The 14,980-nt window shown below is 42.4% G+C and overlaps 1 protein-coding gene across 2 annotated transcripts; it reads right to left on the reverse strand.

The window, feature by feature from the left end:
* Positions 1 to 414: 414 nt before the first annotated feature.
* LOC126987556 (exocyst complex component 7-like) lies at positions 415 to 12,599 on the reverse strand. 2 transcript variants are annotated; one of them, XM_050844622.1, is made up of 15 exons: positions 12,432 to 12,599; positions 10,428 to 10,593; positions 10,116 to 10,309; positions 9,798 to 9,912; positions 9,486 to 9,643; positions 9,257 to 9,396; positions 8,695 to 8,750; positions 6,079 to 6,146; positions 5,591 to 5,722; positions 5,229 to 5,408; positions 4,504 to 4,750; positions 3,620 to 3,836; positions 2,817 to 2,928; positions 1,557 to 1,690; positions 415 to 1,271 (listed from the first exon to the last, which is right to left on the reverse strand). In XM_050844622.1, exons 1-15 carry the CDS (start codon positions 12,483 to 12,485, stop codon positions 1,169 to 1,171), a joined length of 2,076 nt encoding a protein of 691 aa, XP_050700579.1. In that variant the 5' UTR covers positions 12,486 to 12,599; the 3' UTR covers positions 415 to 1,168. The 2 variants fall into 2 exon arrangements, with proteins under 2 accessions (XP_050700579.1, XP_050700578.1); XM_050844621.1 differs by having other exon boundaries at positions 8,641 to 8,750.
* Between the last annotated feature and the right edge of the window lie 2,381 nt (positions 12,600 to 14,980).

Below are 14,980 nucleotides of genomic sequence, written 5' to 3' on the forward strand. Positions count from 1 at the left end.
GCCACGAGTTGAGCATCTTCGAATAAGTTCCAATTGCAACCTAAACTTTAGACACAAAGATGTAAACACCCTTCATCAGTTTATATAATCTGCTTACCGTTATGTAACTATGAATATCTTATTGACAAAACTATACTGAGTCAGGAAGTGAGAAAGGAATTTAATGGTTCCCCAGCTAGGTATATAAGGCCATCATGTGACCTTGCCCGGGGAACAAGGGCACCGTCTCTCACCAAGACGTGCTGGGCAAAGAACAAATTCAGTCTGGTCTCAAAACAAGCTGAGTATTTTACAATGAACGCCCGATCCCAACTACAAATTCTACATAGATTGAAGTGTGCTGCGTTGATAGTGTAATATGAAATTGCTACTGTATTGCTTTCTGCATTCTAGTAGCTTGGGATATTAAAAGAATTATTTAAGATGAATATTTAATTCATGACTGAAAATACTAAACAGTTTTAGCATGAAGTGATATTTTAATTAATACATGAAAAAAAATATGGTAGTGTATGTTGACAATGTAGACATGAAATCATGGATCACCCAGCAGACTTAACAACTTTGCTAGACACTTGGAATGTGGGCATAAATAACAACAACAGGAGGCAATGATGGGAGTGTGTGTCTGGAAGGGTGTACAGGTCTTGCAATGGTCTTACACAGGTATGGAAGTCATGGAGTGAGGGAGTGCCATGGCTGGATGAGGCAGCACAAACAATAAAGGGAAAAAGCTTTATATGGAAGAGTATGTGACCATAACAACATCATGGAAATCTATGATAAAAAAAAACAAGTAAAGCACAATGTCAGCAAAATATTATGGGCTCAGAGGGCATGACGTGTGTGTGTGTGTGTGTTTAAATATTCTGTCCCTTGTCCAACATGCTCTGTATTTTTTAAAGTGTTGATTTTACATATATACTAATAGGAAGTGTTTGTGTGTGCTTGTTTGTGTTTGTTTGTGTTTGTGTGTGTGTGTGTGTGTGTGTGTGTGTGTGTGTGTGTGTTTAAATATTCTGTCCCTTGTCCAACATGCTCTGTATTTTTTAAAGTGTTGATTTTACATATATACTAATAGGAAGTGTTTGTGTGTGTGTGTGTGTGTGTGTGTGTGTGAAAGACAAGGAAAGCCTTCACCACCAACCCAGCGCGTTCCTGCAGTGGCTTACGCTGCTACGTCAAAGAACTTGTCCACCATGTTGGAGACATCGGCCGGCGAATACTTGATGTACTTTTCCGTGTTCTTTGTGAAGGCAACTTTGAAATACCTGCAAACAGATAATAGAGAACTGTTTGTGATAAGGAAGGTATTGGTGAAACACTCCTGAACTGATACAGAGAGCTGGGTTATGGAAGTGATGAAAATGGGTTGTGGGAAGGATTAGGAGGAGGGGTGTGGGCAGGAATTAAAAGGGTAGAGGCAAGGAGGGGTGTGCAATATTGACCTCCCCAAGAGTATGGACGTGAGTGGGCGGGCATGGATGGAGCTCTGCCCTTGGCCTGCCTTCTTTACTGGAAAACTAAGTGGAGGAAGGGAAGGGCTTGTGACTCACTTGTCATAGAAGGCCTGGTACTTGGGCAGGATGTACTCCATGTTGTCCCTCTTGAGGCTCTCCCGCAGCTCACGGTCAGGAATGGAGTAACTCCGCTGCACTCGTGACATCTCCTCCATCTCCTTGTTGAACCCCTGCACACAAAACAGAGCAATTTGAGCGCGTTTCCTACTTTTCCATCTTGCAAGTCATGTTTATACTGCTTTTACTGAGGGTAGAAAGAGCAAAAATGTAAAATAATACTCAATGAGGCTCTGAAGTTAATACATCACCATACTGAAGCCCCGGACATAACATGGTTGTAGGTCAACTGCTATCAAAACTGAGTTATTCTAGACTGGCCCATAAGATGTACAAGTGATCTTCTCCTCACTCCTCCACTCTGGATAAGTTATATTCTCCAACAAAGAGCCATTACATCATTGGGTACAGGAGGAGATGAAATCCAAGTACCATGCATTAAGGGGCTATTATTACAGTGGGCAAATTTTTCATGATTCTTCAGTCAAACCACGATTTCCGCTGGCGTGGTTCTCATTTGTTTCTTGTTATTGCTGCTGCTGATGATGGTGAGTAATACCGTCGTCCTTCGTTGAACTCTATCGTACCTTTGGAGGATCGTGGACACGTCAGAAAACCACAGGAATATGAGAACCACGCCAGCGGAAACTGTGGTTTGACTGAAGATCCACAGAAAACTTGCACAGTGTAATAGCCCCTTTACACCAAGCAGCCACCTGTGTTCCCCAGAAGAGCAGAAGCTTGGCCCTCACAGTAAGGTGCCCATTGACACATCTGACCAAACAATGTTATGGATGCAAGGCCTCATGGATATGCACAGACTCATTTATAGTGCTCAGTGACACTCAAGTCATACTGATGAAAAGCATTCCATGGAAAGACAGGAGCAGGAAAGACAGCTATGAACTCTGATTTTAACATTTTGATCTAAGAAACTTTTTGCATTCTCTATTTTGTGTAGTCATAACAGTTCCAGCAAACTTTCTGCCACTGTGTACACCAGCAAGGCTCCAGACCAACATTGCCAGATCGTCGTACTCAGGCTCGTAGATTTGCTGATTTCTGACACCAAAATCGTCTCCTCCACCCTGATAACTAGACTCATTTATAGTTAGCGTTGAAATGCTTAGTTAATGGTGTTTTTTGTAATAGTCACGGGGTCAGAAACTGGTAAATATGATGTTCTGAGTACGATAGTCTGGCGATGGTGCTCCATGGCCCTCTGGCACCGGTACTCACGGCAAACTTCTCCTTGATGAGTTGCCGGTCCTTGTCCCGCAACTTCCCAGCCTGAATGACGGACAGAGGGACATCTTCGTGGTTCACAAGGTAGTGGAGGACACGGCTCCAGCTGCACAGAGTCAATGAGTGAAGTTTAATCATCTTTACTAATATTGTTTCATCACTGCAAAACTTGTCACTTTTTAAGCTTTGAACATCTCCATGAACTCTACAAAACCAAGATTCAGCTTCGTTTACCTTTAGAAATTCATTACTGAGGAAACCTTTAAAAGACTTGAGCAGAAATAGAACTTGATCTACTAATATGGACTACAATATACGATGATGAATATATGATAAGGATTGGGCCTTAGTCACGTACAGTTATCAAAAACGAGATTCAACTTCATTTACCTTTAGAAATTCATTACTGAGGAAACCTTTAAAAGACGAGCGGAAATAGAACTTGATCTACTAATATGGACTACAATATATGATGATGAATATATGATAAGGATTGGGCCTTAGTCACGTACAGTTATCAAAAACGAGATTCAACTTCATTTACCTTTAGAAATTCATTACTGAGGAAACCTTTAAAAGACGAGCGGAAATAGAACTTGATCTACTAATATGGACTACAATATATGATGATGAATATCTGATAAGGATTGGGCCTTAGTCCCCTACAGTTATCAAAACCAAGATTCAACTTCATTTACCTTTAGAAATTCATCACTGAGGAAACCTTTAAAACACTTGAGCAGAAATAGAAGGACTTGGTTTACTAATATGTATAGCAGTATTTGATGAGTTTGTACCTTTGAGAATAAAGTCGCTTCTGCTCCATGATCTGGTCGTTGTACATTTTGTCACACTGAGGCTCAACGAGGGCCACCAGGTTGAGCAACTCGGAGCTCAGGAGGGTCTTCAGAATATAGTTGTAGTTGTTGAGGCGGAATATTGCTCGCAGGGTTGTATCGCTATAAGTCTCACTCCTGCTCACTAAGGCCAGGCCCAGATTAACCAGGACTCTCTCTGAAATAAATATGTATGTTGAAATTCTGAGTCAAGAGTATGGGTCGTATTTTAAAACATTTTGTTGCCCAAGTTCACATATTTGACATGGCTTTTGTAGGAACTGTAGGCCTTTCCAGGGGTAGTTTTATGACCCTGGTGGTAGTTTGACCCTTCTTCTGTGCCATGAACCTCGAAAAACACTCAGGAAAAACAGATTGATCCCCTCTTTGACCTTTAGAAATAGTTGATGTTAGAAGCGATGGTGTCTTAAAATACAGCACATTGAAAGAGTTGCCTAAAAGATGTAACTCCTTCACCAATGGAAGCTGAGGTTAGGGATTGGGCCTTAAGTCACCTACAGTTACCAACAATTATTTCATCATTCTTATGAGGCAAATGAGGCCACAAATAATGATGAGAACATGGATCTATTTAAAATTTACTTATGGCAATGCGTGTTTGACTTATTCATTCACTTCCATTTCACAAGTATGAGATCTCTCGAGTAAATCCAAGAGTGGCTTCCTTGGGGGGCCGTCGGAAGTGGAGGTGGCAAGTGAGTGAAGCGACGGGCCCCCAGGCATTTCCTCCATGTTAGTTACTTAGTTAAAATTTCATACTATCACACAAGAGCTTAATCTTGACTACATTTATAAAAAGCAGATGTCAACTTTCCACTACTCACTGACATAGGCCCCCAGCAAAGCCTTAGCCTGGAGGAACTGGTCTATGTTCCTGGGCAGGTTGGACAGAGCGTTGATGAGCGTGGTGTCCCTCTGCAGGATGGGTGCCAGAGTTGGGGCATAGTCCAGCAGCTGCTCCGTGAAGATGAGGGCGTTACTGGTGAGCTGGTGCACCGTCCCGTCCTTGGGCAGAGCACGCTCCCCGTCACTCTTCACGCTGTCCACGAAGCCCTCCAGAGCCTTCACACACTGAGGAGAGGCATGCATTGTAAAGCACTGACAAAGGGATGGAAAGTACTACACCAGTGTCTCGTTATGAGTGGCAGGTTTTGAGGGGGGACATGTCAAGAACTTGGTAGGACTAGGTTGGTGTGGATGCATGTACAGTCGTCCCTCAAATAGTACGGTTTCCAATAGTTTGGTTTTGGTTTTATGTGGATTTTCTAAGAAGGTTTTTTAGGATTTTAAAATTTTTCGACAAGCAGGAAATTTAAAAATCCTAAAAGATCTTCTATGACAATCCGTATAAAACTGAAACCGAACTATTGGAAACTGTACTATTTGAGGGACGGCTGTATTCGTATTCACTTATTTATTTTGAACTCACACATAACAACCCCAACCACAGCCCGTCTAACCCAATGTGTGGGAAAATAAGGTCAAACAAGAAGGAGAGAGAAGAAGACAACAATCTGGTGTACTAAGCAGTGTACTAAAGTCTCCTCACCGTGTCTTGCAGCATGTTGATGATTGCCGCAAACTTGGACCGAATGGACGTCTGGCAGTTGGTCAACAAGCGGTCATACTCCGGCTGGACGTTGGTGACGTGGCGCAGCATGGCCAGCACAGACAGCACGGCCTGGTAGTCCCCGCGGCTCACACTCCTCCGGGCCTGGGCAGCCAAACCCTGCGTGCAAAGACTTATTAGTTTTCTAATCACCACAAATGCTAACTAAAAGAAACTTCTCATTGTAGGATAAGTGGAGTAAAAATTCTGCAGCTGTGCACAACATTTGTCATGGGTCTCAGTGCCTTTAGGGAGCTAGCCAATATTCCCACATCCCCCTCCACAGCAGATGGCACTTGTACCTCTCCCTCGGTGACCAGCTGGTCCATCGGGTCCTTCAGAATCATCTCAAAGGTTCGCGTGACTCTGTCGTCGGGAACAAGCTGCTGAGCAAGGAGGTACTCAGCAAAGGCCAGGCAGTGCAAGGCAGAGACCTGATGGAGAGGAAAGAATAAATATAAATTTCTGTATAATTTATAAAAGAGGCAGCAGCTGGTGGAAGAAAGGGAGCAAGGGAGGGTGCACACCTTGTGGTGCCCAATGATGACATTGTGATCAAGAACACAGGGATACACATGATCTAAATCTCTATGCCAGAAACAATATAATTGAGAACAGAAAGATAATTGTGTTGTGTTGATCAAAATGTATAAAGCAGGTTTTAAGAACAGATGAGTTTAAAGCAAAGAAATGACTACTATGAATTATGTTTCCGGTGATATCAAAGTAATCCAGGTGTTGTGGCATCACTGTGGCAAGGTAATGCAGCAGAACTTGTTGGCGGCCTCACCTGGTTGAGGTAAAGCTCCACCTCCGTGTCCTCCAGACCCTCCTCCCCAACACCCCCCACGATGGCTCCTGCACCAAACAAGAACTCAATTAAGATCTTGCTATTGTAAAGGAAATCAATGTCATGAGTTACCCTTGTAGCCAGTGGTGGCACACACACCGACCTGCCGCCCCTCACACCAAACTGTGATGACACCGTGGACTCAACATATGGACTCTGAATTACATTATCATCAGAGTCACATTTCTTAGGATGAAGAGCCACAACCATGGAAACACACACACACGTGTAGGTATGCGTCCACACATGCCAGTGTGGACACACGCATTCACACACACACACACACACACACACATAAAGATACCATTCACACAGCAATCATTAACATACCACAGTCATATTTTTAGTCACCAGAGGTTGTCATGATAGACTGAACCCTAGACAAGCACATAATCTATAAGTTCTGGAACTATGACATTCATTTATATAAATTTTTCAAAGGTAATATAATTATGAGGTGAATGGAAATGTTAAAAAAAAAGCTGTCATATTCCTTGAAAGGAATCAACAAGTGTGCTTCCCCTCCAGAGGCGGCCTGTTGGCTTCCAGCACACAGCAAACAGTTCTGCTCCATGCCTTCCAAGCCTCTGGTCCGTGGCCTACAAACTGGGGCTGCTGGAGCTATCACAGGAATGCCCTCACACACAGTGACAAACTTATTGGAGATGCAAACTGCACTGTGCTATCTTTTTTATATATGTTATTTTTTTCAGGTCTCTCTTACATGTAAATGGTTTCTCAATTAGTTCTTTCATGAGATTACTTTTTTGACAAATTTATTCTTTTTCTTTTTAAGAGCATTCCTTGAGTATTTTTGATATGATATCCCAGCATAATCTTCAATGTATTACTTCTTGGTGATGTTCTTCCACCCTTCCCATTCTTACAACAGCCTGACTCATGCACAGCTGTCACTGCCCCATCAAGGCACTGCATTCACCCCAGGATGGCAGAGCACTGCTGATACTTGTGGCTCAGCTCATTGTCTACAACAATGACAATAATAGTGAAAAAAAAAAAGGAAACAATTATAGTTTTAACTTTCTTAGACTTCCTGTTACAAAGTACAGCCAATAAGAACATGAAAATGGGTCCAGAAGAGTGAACCCAATGGAAGGATGAAGTAAAGTACAGCTTATGAAGTGAAGATGCTGAAGAGCAATGGGATGGAAGAAGGAGACAGCAGTGTGTGGTGTGTGTGTGTGTGTGTGTGTGGGAACAAAGTGCCAGGGACAAGTTGACTGATGGAGAAATATGATTGATAAACTGACAGCTTAATATAAATAAACCACTGGAATGACAAAATCCAATCACAGGATTCACAATGCAATGAACCTCTAGCCTGTTGTGGCAGGAAATGCTGCAGTACTGAGGGGGCATGCCAAACACAGGCCAGATATGCTCACAGGATAAAGCCAAGTGGAACACAAAACAAGAGTTGTGGCATTTGGGTGCTGGCAAAATGCTAGCTGGGTTTTCCTCCAGAGGAACTGAATATAAAAGCAAAAATAATTCAACAAAACAAGTTAGCAATGCTGCAGTTTCAGTGCTTGAAGTAGCATACCTACATGCAGTCATTCTACCCATTCAACAACCATGCCACATGTGGACACCAGACAAACAGAGGAGCTAATGGTGGGTGCTGCTCAAGATACATCTGCATCACTGTACCCTGCTGACAACGCTGGACAATTCAGGGCTGCCTACACTTTGTCTTTGGAAATTCTGCTCACTATAAACAAAACCTGTGCTAATATGTCCTGAAAAGATCAATACATTTGTTACTTGTAATTATTCTTTTTCACTGCTTCAGAGATACCCAGTGTTGTTCTTTGAAAAGATTCCTCACTTCAAGGCACATGACAACCAGCCAGCACCAGGCTGTGCTGGATCTGTGGCATTACTGCTGGTGTTATTTTCCTGGAAATTCTATGAAACTACATCAAACAAGGGGTTGGTAAAACTTTTGTTTCCTGGTGGCGGGGAACTTCAAGTAAATGCAGCTTCACTAAATGAAAAGATCAGTTTGTAGAGTAAAAGTGGATAAAATAGATACATAAAGTGGTTTTACTGCCACACTTAAATGTTCATGAAAAATGTTATTTATATGCACCACTACAATGAGAATTTCCATCTACTTCACATGTGTAAGTGGTCATCAGGGTAACAGAAGACTATACATTGTGTCATCTTGTGCCAATACAAGTTTTAAACTTCATATTCCATAAAGTAGGAGAACTTATAGTCCAGGCAAAGGACAAGACCTGGCATGAGAATAGGAACCATGCATCTTAGAGACAGGTCCTTCCCTTGCTCAGTCACCAGACACTGACAGTCACTTGTGAAGGGTCAAAAGTGGACACCATCGTGCTGAAGATGATGGGAGGTGAAGGAACCTGATAATAAAACAAAATTAAGGGAGACAAAAAAAGAAATCTAGAACTTCCTTGCTTCCAGAACTCAAAAGACTGTGGCAGCAAATGAGGGTCTACAGCACTCTACCATGCGGGGGGGTGAGGGTGCCATGCAGGGAGTACGAAGCATTTCCTGGAGAACCTGGTCTGCGCGAGGACACGTGGCCGGTGATGGCCTTCTTCAGCATCCTGTTGGCCCTGAGGGGAGACACAGCACGGGTTGGCTTTAATATTATTTGTGAAAGGCATTCTGTTTGATGATTCTTCAATACATGTTTCACCTGCATTTCTGCATCAGCAAGAAGGTAAAGTATGTAAAAAAAAAGTCATATTTCAGTTTTCATGGAGGTTGTTCCTGAGACATCTCTGTAAGTATGAAATCAGAGACAGAGTGCTGCCACCCTATCTTCAGTCTGTTATTAAGATACACAAGCATACTATAAGAGCCCAAAGAGCCAACAGATGGTAGCCCCTCAGAACAGGTTATCCATCAACTCCCTCTCCATCCGTAAATCTACCTGACCGACAGTTAAATCTTTCAGTTATATAATTCCAATGCTCTCACACACATATCTCAAAATTTTTGCCATACACTCACTTTTTTGCAGTTCCATGCATTTTATTTTTGCCGTGAAGGTAAGAAGGCATGATCACTAACACCACAAAAATCAAGGTATGACTGTAACATAATGTCAGTTTCTCACCTATTTGAAATTTTTTGGGTTCGGCTTTTTGAGGTGCTGTCCATTTTTGCAAGTCTTGAACGAGGCGGCCCAGGAGAGTTGAGTGAGCCGGTGGTCTGGCCTCGCTCGATGCTGCTGCTGCGCTGGTAGTCCCGCAGAGCCTGAGGTGACCAAGAGGTGGGAGGTAAGAAAATGTACTCTCATCACAAGACATTAAAGCCAGTTTTGTGTCACACTGCAAGTTAATTACCTTTAGACTTTGAGAAAGTGCATCTGAGCGTAACTTTGCATAAACTGTGAGTCTGTCTGTGTTGTTGTGTTTGTCCAGCCATGCAGCGATGGCTCTCAGGTCTTCTCGCACCCCCGGGGGAACAAGCTCCACTCCACTCAGGGTTTCTTCATTGATTTCTGAAAGGTTAATGAAGCCTCTCTCAGTACAAGAATATTCCACACAACATGCACAGTAGGAACACAAAAATCAGCAGTGTCATCTGATACTCTTGTGTCCAGAATATAGGCCAAGGATGTGGTGCCTTGATGTGGTGCAAGACCACAGCCTTACCTTCCTCCTCTAGCAGCTCCAAGGTCACCATGGGTGGCACGGCCTTCTGGTACTTCTTCAACTCATCTCGGAACTCTTTACTTAGAGCATCAGTTCCAACTTCAAATAGAGAAGTCTGGCAACAGAAAGAATGAGCATTATATACTGTATGATAAAAGATGACAACAGTAAAATAACTTATGTTTGCACATTATTTTTTAGCTGCTGCAAGAATCATATCTCCCCTATACTTATTCACAATGGCTTCTGGCTTTCCATTTAACCTTGAGGATTGGATTAAAAATATTTTTGTGAGAGACAAAGAACTTGATACTTTACCACATTTTCAATTTCTACACTCTGTGGTTTGTTCTGCTCAAAATATCTGCAGGTCTCAGCAAGGCGGTCCATGGCCTGGAGGTACTGGGGCACACCCACACTGCTGGGCCTCTCCTTCACCACACCCTCCACCTGGCCCGCCACATTGTAGAAGCTGATCACATGGTCCAACTCCTGCAAGGTCTTCTCTGTATCTGTTGGTGGAAAACGCATTCAAGTGCCCGGCCATTCACCTCTTTTCTAAACATAACCACATCTGTTCTCAAATGTTCTAACAAATAAAACACCATCAGTGGAGGCCCGGCCGCTTACTGAGCTGGCGACGCTGGAGGTTGCCGGTCTGCTGGTACAGAGGCAAGATGGTCGTCTCTAGTCGGGCCAGACGGTGCTCAAAGGAGTCCAAAATGCTTCCAACACTGGTGGCCACCTGGCCGGACCGCGACAACACCTCTCGCACATTTGACAGCTGACTAATCTCCTGAAACAAATGAACACTAATGAATATATGTCCAAGAGAACTCAGATAAGACTGGTGGATGCCCTCTAACACATTGCAGCCTGACAATCACCAGCACTGCCTTACATGATAACATCTCTTATAACCACGCAGTTGTACGGAGCCAAAACAACATTATCTCCTGAGTCACAGCGCACCAAATGTAGTGACCATTTACAATATGGCAACATGGGGAGATGGAACTATTAAGTATGTTTCATTACTCCATGTCTCTATATTCCACTTGGATTTTTTTTTAAAACATACCGGTATATGACACTGGAAAGTTGTTGATTACTACTTAAATAACTTTTCACCCTCATTTTCCTTTTTCTTCTATTGGATTTCCATAATTTACACTAGATGGGGTAAAACTTTGATATCAAGTGAAGGAAAATGGCTTTGTGAATGAATCATAAGAGTTGAGCTCCTTTCAGGATAAGGGTACTGTACATTGGGCTTCATCAAGTAAACTATACTAAAACAAAACTAGTCCAGTAAATGTGTAAATCACTCCATACACATCTGAAATTATGATTTATGCCTCCTTAGTATAGACAAAACACATGCCCCTCAGTGTCTCTCTAGTGCAGTGGTTAGCGTGCCTAGCTATGAATCCGAGGGCCAGGGTTCGAATCCCAGCCTCGGCAGTTGGCGTGCACTTATTCATGTTTATCCTCCCTTCCAGACTGGCCAGTAAATGGATTCCTGGGAAACCTGGGAAAGGTATATAGAAGTAGTAGTATATAGTAGTAGTAGTAGTAGTAGTAGTAGTAGTAGTAGTATGTAGTAATAGTAGTAGTAGATGTGGTAGCAGTAGTAGTATGTAGTGGTATATAGCAGTAGTAGTGGTAGTAGCAGTGGTATATAGGGTTCACCCCCAACTTGGACCATTGCCTACTTGGACCATTGCCAACTCGGACCAGACCGGCACCAACTCGGACCAGATCTAGATATCAATAAATAGAACAAAAGGTAAAATAAAAAGCTTTAAAACAATAAAACTCACGCATCCAAGAATTTTCTTTGCAATTCATTATTAACAAACCTAAAATTACAAAAACTTAAAACAAGGTGAATTAATCCTAGATGGAAGAGTGCCCAATGTAGGTGTGGAGGTGAACGTTCATCTAAGAAGAGGAAGGTTGTGCTAAGTGAAGGGCACACAAGGAAACACCCAAAGAGTCAAGACAATAATACACAACTCCTTCACACACAACAGTACCCAGACTCTTTAACTGCTTGCCTTGAGGGACCTAACAGGACTGCCAGTAGAGTCCTTCAAATATTAACTGGAGTATTTGAGAGAATTATTACACGAAGTACAGCCAGGTGAAGGCATTAACACTCGCCGAGCCACTTCTGGAATCACCGCGGTACACTTCAAATGTGGGATTACACGCTCACAGTTCTGCCGCCCCAAGACTGTACAATAAGCTCCCACCTGACATTAGAAGAACAAAGGATCTCTCCAAATTTAAGAAAGAACTAAAAAAAAATTCTGGTCTCTGCTATGACATGGAAACATTGACAATTAACATGGCAAATAAGTTGTGATCAATATTGAAAATTTAATGAATTAAAATATGTGTCCTACAGAGCGCTGCGGTGGAAGTGTGACCAGTTAAATAAGGAACACAAGAACAAGCTACCAGATGAAGCACCCACACCAGGCTACCCACGCTGACGCCACAAGACCCTGCCTCAAGTCACCCAGAGAACAGAGGAAGGGGAAGGGAATAATCAGCCAAAATCAACCAAAGTAAGGAGATGGCAACCCAGATGTCACACTGCCCCACAAGCTCCAGGGAACAGTGTACCTTCTCTAGCTTCCTGGTGACGGCGAGCTTCTTCTCCAGGTTCTGCTCAATCATGGCGAAGGGCAGCAGCAGAGGGTCAGCAGGTCAGCAGAGGGGCGGTGTGAGGGGGCGGAGCTCAGCGCGGCCTCGGCCCTTCCTCTTGTTGACACTGGAGGGACTGTCTCAACCCACGGACGGTCCCTCAACTTATCCCTTTTTCTCTTTGATTCATGTATGTTAGTATGAAGAGAGTTGTGTAGTAGAGTCTCCATGTTACGCAGTTTCATATACTACTACTGTTACTACAATACAACTACATATAGGCCTACTCCTTTCAACTCATGGACGGTCACTCAACTTATCCCTTTTTCTCTTTGATTCATGTATGTTAGTATGGAGAGAGTTGTGTAGTAGAGTCTTCATGTTACGCAGTTTCATCTACTACTACTGTTACTACAATACAACTACATATAGGCCTACTCCTTTCAATCCATGGACGGTCACTCAACTTATCCCTTTTTCTCTTTGATTCATGTATGTTAGTATGAAGAGAGTTATATAGTAGAGTCTTCATGTTACGCAGTTTCATCTACTACTACTACTACTACAATACCACTACATATAGGCCTACTTCTTTCAATCCATGGACGGTCCCTCAACTTATCCCTTTTTCTCTTTGATTCATGCATGTTAGTATGAAGAGAGTTGTGTAGTAGAGTCTTCATATTACGCAGTTTCATCTACTACTACTGTTACTACAATACAACTACATATAGGCCTACTCCTTTCAATCCATGGACGGTCACTCAACTTATCCCTCTTTCTCTTTGATTCATGTATGTTAGTATGAAGAGAGTTGTGTAGTAGAGTCTTCATGTTACGCAGTTTCATCTACTACTACTACTACTACTGCAATACCACTACATATAGGCCTACTCCTTTCAACTCATGGACGGTCACTCAACTTATCCCTTTTTCTCTTTGATTCATGTATGTTAGTATGAAGAGAGTTGTGTAGTAGAGTCTTCATGTTACGCAGTTTCATCTACTACTACTGTTACTACAATACAACTACATATAGGCCTACTCCTTTCAATCCATGGACGGTCACTCAACTTTTCCCATTTTCTCTTATCTCTCTCTTTCATTCGTGTATGTTAGATGTTGTATTTTATTTATTTTTTGTTTGTTTAGACAGTGCCTTGAGGAGGAAGGACATATTTTTTCTCCTCTCCCATATAGTTTGTAACCCTCATTTTTTGGCTTAGTCCCCCATCTTTCAGAAATCACTTCCTTGAATTACCTTATTTGTTGAACAGACTGAATGAAAAATATAGATGTTCCAGGAAAATGCATCCATATTCATCTCATCACTACGAGAATAATGCAACTATAAACTATATCAACCAACGTAAAATGAAACTAAAAACTCTACGGAGCTTTGTGTCATATTTCACTGTCTATATTGAAAGGTTGACCGGAAAAGGAAATTCAGATTTAACCGTCCCTCTGCTTAAACCACTACTGTTACTACTATTAGGACTACTACTACTACTACTACTACTACCTACTGCTATTACTACTACCTACTACTGCTTCGACTACTACTACTACTACTACTACTACTACTACTACTACTACTACTACTTCTACCGTCCTTTTGAACATTTGAGTAGAAAAAGCCTTGACCATGAGGGGATCTGAAGGCCTTTTCCAGTGTCAAGTCGGTTCATTACACGTGAATTCAGTGGAGTAAAAAAATCACTTATTCTTAAATATATCGCCGCCTCAGTACGTCTGTTTGTAGAGCCTCTCGTATAAGTTCCTGGGATTGCCATGGCCTAGTTTTGTGATCCTAGCGAATAGTTTTACCCGACTTCTGAATCTTTGAACGGGAAAAACTACTCAAGAAAGCCTGGTCACTTTACTCTGTGGCCTTGGAAAACAGTCTAATGGGGCCTATCGTATAAGTTGCTGGGATTGTCATGGCCTAGTTTTGTGATCCTAGCGAATAGTTTTACCCGACTTCTGAATCTTTGAACGGGAAAAACTACTCAAGCAAACCCGGTCAGTCTACTCTGTGGCCTTGGAAAACAGTCTAATGAGGCCTATCGTATAAGTTCCTGGGATTGTCATGGCCTAGTTTTGTGATCCTAGCGAATAGTTTTACCCGACTTCTGAATCTTTGAACGGGAAAAACTACTCAAGCAAACCCGGTCAGTCTACTCTGTGGCCTTGGAAAACAGTCTAATGGGGCCTATCGTATAAGTTGCTGGGATTGTCATGGCCTAGTTTGTGATCCTAGCAAATAGTTTTACCCGACTTCTGAGTCTTTGAACGGGAAAAACTACTCAAGCAAACCCGGTCAATTTACTATGTGGCCTTGGAAAACAGTCTAATGGGAGCTCGATACGTTCAAGAATATGAAGCTTTAACTCCTTGAATGCGGATTTCCTACAGTCAGACCTCACCAAGCTACTAGAATCGAGCAAAAAGTGGGTGTTACAATTCAATGAAAAAAAATGTAAAGTCCTGCAGCATGGAAGGGGATACCCAGCACACCAATACCA

This window comes from Eriocheir sinensis, chromosome 65 (genome assembly GCF_024679095.1).
Source record: "Eriocheir sinensis breed Jianghai 21 chromosome 65, ASM2467909v1, whole genome shotgun sequence".
Taxonomy (NCBI): Eukaryota; Metazoa; Arthropoda; class Malacostraca; order Decapoda; family Varunidae; genus Eriocheir; species Eriocheir sinensis.